General features: G+C 40.4%; 1 protein-coding gene and 1 pseudogene across 1 annotated transcript; both read right to left on the bottom strand.

Moving 5' to 3' along the window:
• Positions 1 to 7,960: 7,960 nt before the first annotated feature.
• On the bottom strand, positions 7,961 to 9,452 carry LOC117031499 (transmembrane protein 243-like). The gene is made up of 2 exons (XM_033122005.1): positions 9,261 to 9,452; positions 7,961 to 8,311 (listed from the first exon to the last, which is right to left on the bottom strand). Exons 1-2 carry the CDS (start codon positions 9,450 to 9,452, stop codon positions 7,961 to 7,963), a joined length of 543 nt encoding a protein of 180 aa, XP_032977896.1.
• A 787-nt stretch (positions 9,453 to 10,239) lies between these two features.
• Positions 10,240 to 10,869, bottom strand: LOC117031498 (interferon alpha-5-like; annotated as a pseudogene).
• Between the last annotated feature and the right edge of the window lie 1,285 nt (positions 10,870 to 12,154).

The raw sequence follows: 12,154 nt of genomic DNA, 5'->3' as shown, positions 1-12,154 counted from the left end.
GGCAAATAATTTTTATATTTCAGTACAACTTTTAGTGTTCGATTCTTTTACTTCAATTATTGGACACTCATTATGTTCAAAATTTGTGAGCTGGACCCAGGAGATCAGATGATGACATCTCTCAGTAGAAACTTATGGACAGAAACTAGTGAACTTCAATTGTTCATTCAGTCTGCATATTTCAGTTGGGCTTCTTTGTTCATCCTTCTCTGTCTCATGTGAGGAGGGCATGAGCCTGGGCTATTATGTCAAGGAGACAAAGCTTTCTTTCCTTTACTTATTCATGCTATTTCATTTTAAATTCAAAAGACAACAATAACAAGAATCTTAATATCTTATTTTTTTGCATAGCGGTTTACAGGGTGTAGTCTGTCTCGCTCCCCTGGCATAATTTCTGTTTCAGCCTGTGGTTAATACAAACAAAGGAAAGTAAAAGAAGGGCAACGGGGCTTTACTGTGTTTCTCTATAACGTTCAAGACTTCAGATTTTTTTGTTTCTCATTTCAACTTGCCCAGAAAGGAAAACTTGACTGTTGCTCTGGGCAAAAATAAAACAAATACAATTCTGAATGTCATAAAAGTGCAAGAAGGGAAGTGACTTTTTGGGTGACAAAATGACGAAGTGTAAGTTAGCAAAATTCAGGATGGCTAAGTTGGAACCTGATCTATGGCAGAGGGGAAGGAGGGAAGCCAGTGTTGAATGACACAGAATCAGGACAGGGCTGCTTCTGCCAGAGGCTCACAGAACGGTACCTCCCGGGTCAATGACCAGCCTTCGGGTTGCAAGACCAGCCATTTCATTTTTCTTCAATTGAGTCCACATGTGATGAGCTCTGAGGCAAGAAAGGTGGAATCACACCAACCAACTCTCAAGGGACTGACCCCCTGAACTTCAGTTGCTAGAACACTAATCCTCTCGGGCAGGATTGTGGATAGGAACTCTTGCCTGAGCACTTTATCTGCCTAAGGAATTCACTCAGGAAATTAAAGGTTGACTTGAGAAATCTAGAATTAAGAGAGAGGGAATTAAGAAAAGATTCAGCTCTTAATCTGGATAACAATAATGATGATGGTATTTTAAATGATAACACCGAAAGTTATCGCAAGCTAACTATGGACTGGCCCCTCTTCTAAGAACTTTGAGATTAACTCAATCTTCTCAATAGCACTGTTTGAATTACACTCACTTATGAATCTGTTTGGAGAGAAATTTAAATCTGGAGGGATGAATTTTTCTGAAGGTACCCAAGATTCAAGGTCAAAGCCTTAAGGAGATTTGACATAATGACTTGCCTAGAGGGGTCTATTAAAAGAAATGATGACAGAAATGGGCATGGGATTTGTGAACCAAGGAGAGGCCATGGCATGAAATCAGAAGAGCAGGGAAGGTGAAGTGATAAAAGATTTCCAGCTCCACTTCAAATGCCAAAGAATTGGTGCCTTTTGTATGTCAACGGGTGTGGTGTATGAGTCAACTGAACTGTCTGACTTTACATTCTAAGGAAAAGTAAACAAAAATCCTTTTAAATAGTTATAAGGGAGTAGGTTTTTCTGTCAACTGAAACAGAAGTTTGCACCTGGCACTGGAGTAACGCGCGTCCCTTCCTATGCTCAGCACGCTGCTGTGCTATCAGAGCAAAGGGTGCTGGGGACACTGCTATTGGCCATGTCTCCGTGGGAGAACTCCGTGCTCTTCTCCCCTCTGAACTGGAATGACCTGGAGAAACAGCTGACTCAGTGCGGTCCATTCCATTCGACTGTTCCTCCTCCTGAGGACCTGCCTGTTGCAGTCCACGCTTTAAACATCTCTGTTCTCCTTCCACGAGCGGGAGCTGCTGCTGACTTTCAACTCCTTCACGTTTCCACATGTGCACGGTGGTTTTGGGAGCAAATGTGAGTCCCGCGGCCTGCGCAGCGTCCTCGTGATGGAATCAGAGGTGGAAGTGCCTACCAGAATCCCGAATGCTTGCCTGGATTCTTCCAAGTCTTGGGAATAGACGGGTGGGCAGACTCGTTGTCTGTACTGCGTTTCTGTGCGCGACTGGACTGACGTCAGGGGACCTGGACCGCTGCACGCGGGGACTCAGCTGGCAGGGACGGTGGAGGCGGGGCCGTGTTCACAATCTTGCTTGGGAGGCTGGAACACCTCCAGGGCTTCCAGCTGGGGCTGCACGGTGATCCCTCACACCCCATCCTTGGCACTGGGCGTCCCTTCTCTTGCCTGGGGGTGTAAAGACCCGCTCAGCTTCTCGACCCGTACCTGGCGTGCGGGCTGCGCAGCGCCCACTCCCCCTTCCCCAGCCCTCCAGCCCTGCAGCTTGGTCCTGCAGCACTTTCAAATATTTAGTAACTCTGGGATGTGAAACAGGACGGGGCTATAGAGATTTTCACGGCACAGTGACAGTATGACACCAATCATAAATTTTACACCCCTAAAATACAAAGAAAAGCAACAAAAAAGGGTAAAAGTTTCAGGAAAAGAAAAATAATCAGCAACCAAAGAGTGGAAGGAATCATAAGCTGAACATTTGAAAGGTGTAAGGCAATCACAAAAGCCAGAGCCAGGTGAATCCAAACAATGTCTTATAGTCCTGCTCCTGCAGGATCAATAACAAAGGTGGCGGAATAAAGAAAAGCAAGGACAAACATCGTTTAAACATGTGAATTAGAGCCCTTTAACCCGTCAGTTGGAGAGGAGCAACCTAGAGATTGAGTCTGTAAACTGAAGCAAAGATTTGAGAGACCCCTGCTGCCTGAGCAATTCATACCCACTTCCTGATGAACTTGTTCATTCACAGTCTGGATACCCTTAATACTTTTCCATTCCTCCCAAATGGGTACTCCGCGGGCTGTCGTTGGCAACAGTTATACTCTCTGACACTCCTTTCTTTAAGTTGTGCTCTCTTACTACTGAGTCAAGGTGGAAGGGAAGCAAGTGGAGTCACTACTCAAAGTGACAATGAGAATTTTCTCCTGATTATAATAAAGTCAAGCGACGTGATCTGATAGTGGGAATGAATTTGAAAAACTGCCAACTTACTTTTAAGGAAGTGATCATACCCCTTCCAAAAGGAGATATTTCTCAATTTCCTCTCTTCGGCACACCCACACTGGCAGGCTCTTAGTGCCAAGTGGCCTGAAAGGACAGCAAAGGAGTGATGATTCAGGAGGCGCTGCCAGCTGAAGCCTGGAGGCGAGAAACATGTTCTGACCATTTCTGTGCAGGTAGCTGCCCATTGTCCAAAGAGGGCGGACGGGCCCTGCCTGCAGCTGGGGGATTCTCCCTCTCCAAGATACAACAGCTAAGGAAGTGGGCTTAGTCAAATATTGGGGTGGGATCTTTCCAGGACAGAGCCTCTTTGTAGCTCTGAAGAAGTAGGTGAGGATCAGACTCTTGCAGGAACAGAAAGAAGCCTGCGGTCTGCAGCCTTTGGTGATTGTCGTTGTCCCTCTTGGCCAATAGGTGGCGATCTTCCCCTGTAAATGCTTTAATCATCCCCAGGGTAAAATCCACCGGACTTTCTAGTTCCTTTTAGCTACAGCTACCATTACATCATGGTAACAGGGACATTCACAGTTCCAAAAATATTCATCCGAAGGAGAAAACTAGTCCGTTATATAGCAGTTGTTCTGAAACACCTAGACTCTCATTCAACTTTTGCTTTTAATTGGTGGCTTTATACTCTAAAGGGAAATGAATGACGAGAAACCACAAAGGGGGAGGCAACAGCTGTATGGGTGGGCAGTGCAGCTGAAGAAGGAGTAAGTGAGGAGAGCACGCTGGGAATTTCTACATTGGAGAAAAAGGAAGTGATTCTGATATGGGAACAGGGCAAGGGACTTCAGAAAAGCAAGGAAAGAAGACAGAAGAGTGCCACGTATTATTACTCGTACCATAGGAGATTCATTCCTGCTTACAGACTAACTTCTCTTCCACCCATTTATGCAAGTCGTTATTTCCTTACTGTACATGCTTACTTTGATGTGAGTAGTGACTATACTTTAGTCTTCACAACACTTCCCAGAATTCCTTTTTTCAGACTGTCAATTTTTGCAGGTAGTTACTGAGACATTGGAGAGTTCACTATTCTGATATATATATATATATATATATATATATATATATATATATATATATATATATATATTTGAAAAATAAGAAATAGTTACCATATTTTAGCCGTAACTCTGTAAATGTGTTTGAAGATGTTTTAGCTCATTTAATACTCACAATAACTCTAGGAATATCTCCACCTTATTTTACATTTGAGAAAACTGATGCTTGAAGAAGTTGTAAATTCCCCAGGATCCCACATAATTGCTGGCAGAATCATGATTCAATACAGAATCCTATACTGCATATTTCTGGCAGTGGAAAGGTTTCATATTTTAGAATTCCATTAAGTTTGAAATATGCTTTGATCCACAAATTAGAGTCCATTGTCTTTTATCGGTGCCTACTATTGTTTTTGTTTTGTTTGGCTGATTTTCACTTATTCTTTGCTTTAGATATTGTGGAAGAGAAATTCCTTGATCCAATTTAATCAGGAAGAATACAAATAATACTAAAGAACAGAAGAATTCTCAGCATAACTACCTGGTCTAGAAAACAAAGTGAGATAATAGTAGTAATACTAAAAACAGTGTGATAAAGGGACAAATTAGGTAAACAAATTGTTAAAGCACATAATCTCTAAAATTGTATTAACTACATTAATTACATTTAAGATTTATGATATATATGATACTGATATTAATGTTGTGGAAAGAAGTTTTCAATAAATATTTCCAGGATGATTAGTTGGCAATCTAAGAAATCAATGTCAAATCTCATCTCATTCCATAGGCAAGAATAAAATCTTGATGAAATGGAAAATTGACAGGAAGTTTAGATTTTTAAAAAGAGAGAAAGCCAGGGGGTACCATTGTAGCTCATGAGAATAGCTAACTTACAAAAGAAATGGTCATCCTTTTAAATATATACAAATTGCTAACTTCTTCATACAAAACAGGACATGACTACAGAGACTTCCCTGACAAGGTCACTGAATGGAGCCTGATCTCAGGATTTCCTCATGCACAAACCAACAAAATAAGGAGTACTAAGTAAAATATATAAAATACGTAAGTGGCCATCAAAGAACGAAAAAGGAATAATATTTGAAAAGTGTTAGGATATCAATTATGGAGGAGCCATGTGATAGTTAATTTTAGGTGTCAATTTAGCTAGGCCACGATTCCCATATATTTGTTTAAACATTATTCTAGATGTTTCTGTGAAGGCGTGCTTAACATGAGATTATAGGTATTTAACATTTACATTAGTAGACTTTGGGGAAAGCAGATTCTCCATAATACTGTGGGTGGCCCCCATCCAATCAGTTGAAGGTCTTAATAAAAAAGGCTAATCTCCCAGGATAAGAAGGAATTCTGCTAACAAACTTTGGTCTGGAAATGCAAGTCTTCCTAGGGTATCCAACCTGTTGGTCCTCTTTCTGGAAAACCCTGAGAAATACTCTGGGAAGCCAAGTGTTCCCAAGCATTGTGCATCTCCTAAAATTTTCCATCCTCCCATCCTCCAGAGGGGAGGATAAAAATCTATTAAGATTTAACTAAGGCCCTGGCCAACCACAAGTTTGAGAGCAGCAAATCCAAATGTTGAGCGTGTTACCTCAGGAAAAGATGCTGACCCCTCCACAGTCGCAGGAGCTCCCTGCTACCTTAGCAATCACACATACTTCCTGGTGAAATACCTCAGGGAAGATAATGTGCTGATGATAGAAATTCCTCTCAACTTATACCAAAATTGATATATTTGAATAAATAAAATGTCACTAGCTCTCACGTAACAATGACACTATGCATTCACAATCTTTAGCTTATATCAGATCAGGCCTTCTCCATTTTGCTACCTATACAGAGATTTTACTACTAATCAAAAGAGATGTCAAGATCATTATTCAAGGTGACAATGAGACATTTCACTGTTTAATAATATTTGAAGTCTGAAATTAGGAATAAATCTGTGAAACTAATATAGTACTACGGAGAGTTGTTTAATCAGTGTTTCAAGAGATTTTCCTGATTAGCACTGAGTTCCATTCCTGGATTGGCAGCTCTACCTGCCCCCAGGGTCCTGTAGTGTGTGGAAGGGGTGATTCACAGGGAAGCTCTGCTCTGCACAGTAGGTTGTAGGCAGGGAACACACCTTTCTCTGTCCCTTTAACTGCCCGGTCCAAACAGTCCAGCCAGCCTGGAACCAGAGACTCACACTCTTTCTCTTTGTAATAGACACAGGGGAAGGCAACAGGCAGGCTCATGACAGCATGAAGGGACATCCCCAGAAAGTGGTAGGATCTGCCTAGATCAGAAGCCTGCCCCCCAGTCTGGGTATCTGCACTTGTTCCACTGGGTCACCAGGGAGCTGTTTCTCCTGAGAGGAGTTTCCTTTGCCCACCCACAGGCTGGATCCACTTTCTATTTTCTTCTAGCTACAGCTACTATTACATCATACTCAACACATTAAGGAAAGCCTCTCATGCAGATGTTTCTGCAAAACCTCAAAATGTGATGCACTTTTGCTTTTTACTTGTAATGTTCTGCTCTTTAGGGAACGCTTTAAGCTGAAACCACAAGGGAACAGAAAGCAATCGTGTGAATGGGCTGAGAGGTAAAGATTGAATGACAAAGGGTTGTGGGGCTTTCTACCCTGGAGAGGAAGGAAAGTGTTGTGCTATGGGAGCATATCCTGGAATGTGCCAGATGCTGGAACCATTAACTATCCTGCTGCTCTGCCCTTTAGCTAGATATTTATTTCGCTCTCTCAGATATGAGTACAAGCCACCATTTCATCACTGTAAAAATAAGACAATTCTTTAAAATGAGGAATGATCATTTTCCAGCCTTCTCCAGAATTCATGACAGAATTCTGTTTTTTTCGGCTGCCTCCTTTGCAGGTCAGTTACTGAAAGGTAGGATACAGGTCCTAAGAATTTTATGGAAAGAGACAGCATTTATATTCTTATATATAGCTGTCTGGGAAAAACAAAACAAAACAAAACAAAAAAAAGGAAAATATCTACTATCCTTTAAGTTCTTTCTCAACGGAAGATGGGATGCTAAATGAGTGCCGTAAAATGCAGGAGTGCATGTAATATTCACAAAAACATACAAATGTTTTGAACTAATTTTACTTATGGCAAAACTGAGGCTTATTAAAGACAAAGTGGGTTACTCAAGGTTACACATATATGCAGGCAGAATGGAATTTCAATGGAAATTTCTTTATTGTGAGTAAAGGTGATTTTGTAAATTTTGTATTCTGGATTTCTGCTATAATTGATAAATCTTTTATATTCCTGAAGTATATTCAACTCTCTCTTGCTCCATTTTATATTTCCAGCTGATTTTGACCATTTTTTTTTAAGTACTGAGAAAGAGATTGTGTGGTTCACTTTCCAACTTTCTTTTTTTTTTAACCTTGTATAAATTATTTTATTTATTATTGTAATTAGACCTTCACAATCAAAGTTGTCTTTTCACTGTCTGTGTTTTGTTAACGTGATATTAAATTGTAGTTATAAGCAAAAGTTGGTTGCCTAGGGAACCAACTGTATAGTCAGTTTAACAGAAATAAAAGAATATTTGTCTTAAAATGTAAGATTATTTGTTACATAGCCTTTGGCCATGCAGTTACATTATAAAAATTTTTAATTTCAAAAGTGAAAATTACTTGTGCTGTCTGAGGGCTGGAATGTTTAAGTGCAACATCAGCTCCTTAAAGAAAAAGCAAAGTGATCTATAATATATATCCCCTGCAAGAGGAAATTTAGATTTACAAGTAACATGAAAATCATGTGTCAGATTTGTGCAGGAGATTCTTCAGCAGACTTTACCCAGCTCTTATTCACAGTCCTTATAGCTCTGAAGAGACCTGGTAAGTATTTTCTCTTTGGCAGTCTCACTTTCCCACATCATGGAAGTACAGGTTCGCACATATACATAACATGATGATAGAAAATAAAATACAGTAAGTTAGATTTCTAAATTTCGGTTCTAAGTCTCCTTGTCGATTCCAGTACGTAAGTGTGCAGACAGTAATACTACTCAAAGAGATGCAGACAGCAAAAAATACATTCAACAGTTTTGGAGGTAGTTGAGGGAAAACAAAAGCACTGATCAGCGTTACTAGAATCAATAAGGAAGCTAAGCTGCTAACAGTTAAATTGGTGATTGGATCCTTGGCCGACGTCTCTCCGAACACAGGTCTGTTGTCCAGACCACTGGTGCGATAGATCCTGGTACAGAAGTCCTCCGTTTTGGGGTTTCTTCACTCTCCCCAAGTCACTCAAAACCGAGCCACCATTCCCTCCTAAGTCTCAGGTCCTGGGCTCCCCAAGGTGCCTGTTCACCAGGCACACATAGCCGAACCCCTGGAGAATCCAGGAAGTCCGCAGCGCAGCGGCGGCGGTGGGTGGGCGGTCAGACCTGGGGGATCAGGCAACTCTGCCCAAGACCCTCTCTTCTCTCCATCTTGAGCCCCAACTTTCATTTTTTAAGAAAGTCTATTAGTTTATGTCCTTGATAGTTTGGTTATTTTGGGATTCACATGCAACTGTGATATTCATAAAATTAGGAAAAATTACCAAAGATCATATTAAAAAATCCTTATCATGTCTAGCTCTACCAGGAAATCAGATGTGTTATAAAGCTGCTGTAGTAAACCAATGTCACAATGATGTAAGTTAAGCAACTTAATTAATAAAGCCAATGATTGCAGGGTTCATTATAGTATCAGTAGTAATTAGCTATTTTGATGAAAAATTGAGTTAGTTATCTATTCCTGCCTAACAAGTTCACAAAAACTGAGCAGCTAACTTATTTACAAAGTAGTATTACCGAGACATGGTAAATTATCATTGTAGGTAATTAAATAACTCACGTTTAAATAAAAACAATATTAAACAAAATAATATGAATTACTAGTACATTGATTACATGAAATCATCCAGAAAAAGAAATATACTGCATAAAAGGGAAAACTATTCACAGAAAAACTAACCCCCATTCTTTTCCAGATCCCACAATATTTCCTTCTCCACTTCAGAGTCACTGACTTCTCTTATTTACACTTCCATCTACTTTAATATGGTCACCAATGCCATTTATTTTTCAGATGTAGTGGGCAGTTTCAATCCACATCTTTCATGAATCCACTGATTTTCATCTAAGCACATTTATTTTCTTAAATACACTCTTACCATCTTTCCCTCTTGTTTTCCTTCAAATGTATGGCCAATCTCCCTCAGTTTCTTTTGGAGCTCTTCTCTCCCTTCCCATTGAAGGGCCTCAGAATCAGGGTGAAGTCTTTTTCTCACTCTGCACTGTCTCCCCACATGACCACCTACATTTCTGGCTTTCCCTTGCCGCATTTGAACCTCTAGTCGTAGCATTCCATGTAAATTGCAAACTCACATATCCAACTAACAATGGATACTTGCACTTAGATGTCTACCAGTCAACTGTACAGAATATCTACTGCTTTTATTTTTATTTCCTGGCATTCTTCACTCTACCTGCTGGTGAGAGAATTCATTTGTTTTTCCTTCTTCTCGATACCATAACTTATATTAATTTTGATCATTTCTTTTAGGTTCTTCCCCCACAAAAATCAAAGATACAAGAGAACAGGAACCTTATTCATTATGTTCACCTCTGTATCGTGAGGGCAACACACAGCCTGGCTTAGAGAACATCAATAGTTACCCAAAATTTGAATGTAATATGATATGTAAATGAATTGTGCGATCCATTCTTTAAACCAAATTGCACAATGAGGCTTGGTGTTTCTTTTTAAAATAAACTGATACAAGAAGTTTACTATGATAAAATTTTAATAAAAAATATCACAAATATAAAGAACTAAATACAAAGAACATATTTTATTGCATCACCACAATGTTAACCGTGCACGTATGAGATACTATATACAAAATTTTATAAATAAATAAATAAATATTAAAATAGATAAACAGATCCATCAGCACGGGCATCTATAAGTGACAAGTGCCTGTAAAGTTGAACATGATGTTACATAATACTCCTGAAAACTTTTGACAAATTGATTACACTTATGTCCGATACAGCAGAAACAAGACAAAAGACAGTCTTTGACATGACAAACACCAGGAAATGTGACATTATTAGTCAATGAGAATCATCTCCATGTTGAACCAGGTGTCATTCCTCATTCCTTAATCTTTCCTACAAGTTCGTTGGTAAAGAAAAGGACCTCATGATTTCTGCTCTGACAATGTCCCAGGCAGATAGAGGGTGATTCTCTGGAAGTATTTCCTCACGGCCAGAACGGAGTCCTCATTCACCAGGGGCGTCCCTTCCACCCCCACCTCATGCGTCAGGCTTCCAGGTCATTCAGCTGCTGATAAAGCCCAGCACAGAATTTGACTAGGAGGGTCTTGTCCCAAGCAGCAAAGGATCCCTCCCTCCATTCTGAAGAGGTCGAAGGTCTGCTGGGTCATCTCATGGATGACAGAGATGGCTTGAGCCTTCTGCAACTGGTTGCCACCAAACTCCTCCCGGGGGAATCCAAAGTCACGTCTGTCCTCCAGTATTTTGATTATACAATACACAAAATGAAATTACCCAGTGGCAATTATTTCTGAGAGCCTAAAATGTGATCAACAAAATTAATTCTAATAAGAATTATAAAAATAACTATATTTAATAGGCCTCCAGATGGTTCACATAGGTTGCTCAGTTAATTCTCACCATAAATTTATAAGATGCGTGGAAAACAAGACCCGTGAGAGTCATGGTCCTTTCACCAGAGAGTGACTGAATGACAAACATTTCCGTTATTCCTGTGCAGAAAACACTGAGCTAGTGGCTCTTGTTGATTAAAAAGAAAAAATACATATGCTACCAACGTAGATGAATATGGAAATGATTGGAAAAATATAAGACAGCATATACAAAACGGGCAAAATGTGAGGGATGGAGCAGATGGTCACCACTGGCCTCAGCAAACAGACCCAGGAATTCAGAAATTCAGCCCTTCACCCAGACCTCAGTGAAACTGAGCGCGCAGACACCGCTCAGCGGCGCGCGCAAAGCTCCCTTCGCTGCGCCCCAAACGGCCGGAAGGGGGCGCCAGAACTCGCCGTAACGGACCAACCGACGCCGCCGACCCAGAGGGACCAGCCTCCCGGTCCAGCGCGACGGACTCTGGCGCCGCATCCACCCGGGCAACTTGGGCTTAGCTGTCCGCTGGAACCCCGGCCCGGGCGAGGAGCCCCGGGGCCGCGGGAACTGCGAGTAAACTCTTCCTTTTGGGGCCTGACTGCGGCGGGGCAGCTCTGCCGGGCTTTGCACGGAGACTTTCGTTTTCTGGACCTGCCCCTGCCGGGATTCTCTCCTTTATCGGAGAATATTTTAGCCAGACCGGTTTACAAAAGTGCCCATTCATTCAGGGATCGCCGGCTGGAAATCAGAGCGTGCAGTGGTAAGTATTCGGATTCAGGATTATTTCTGGAAAGCAAGACAAGAATTCAAGGGAAGGGTAAATACATCTATTATACAATATGGACGAGAAACTAAGAAATATTAGGACCCTCCAGTGGAATGATTTTAGGGGAAAAGGCTGAGATTTAAAGAAGCCCCAGGGAAAGGAAAAATGTGTGCCTATATGTATACATTAGGATATACATATCCATATATATATCCATATATATATACATATTAGGATATATATGGATATATATACATATTAGGATATATACATATGATAAATATATATGATTTCATTCAAATTTAATGGTTAATTTCTCCCTCAAGTTTAGTTATCAAAAAATGTTTTAATATTTAAAAGTAAATAATAGAACTCACATTAAGTTTAAATGATTTGTTTATGCCAAAACCAAACTTCATTATAAGTTTCCTGGCTTTAATGGAAGTAAGCTTATCAGTAATATTTTCAAAATTACTTCTCTGCTTATCTCATTTTCAGTCAAGAGAATTGCCATATATGACAATATCTGATGACCCAGTAACTATTTTAAATAGTTAATTTCAACTAAAAAAAATCTTTTTTCCCCTCATTTGTTTTAAGTAAGCGTCTTCTACTAAGCATTTAGCT

This window comes from Rhinolophus ferrumequinum, chromosome 12, assembly GCF_004115265.2.
Source record: "Rhinolophus ferrumequinum isolate MPI-CBG mRhiFer1 chromosome 12, mRhiFer1_v1.p, whole genome shotgun sequence".
Taxonomy (NCBI): domain Eukaryota; kingdom Metazoa; phylum Chordata; class Mammalia; order Chiroptera; family Rhinolophidae; genus Rhinolophus; species Rhinolophus ferrumequinum.
The sequence above is the reverse complement of the archived record's forward strand: the minus strand, read 5'-3'. Positions and strand labels throughout refer to the sequence as shown.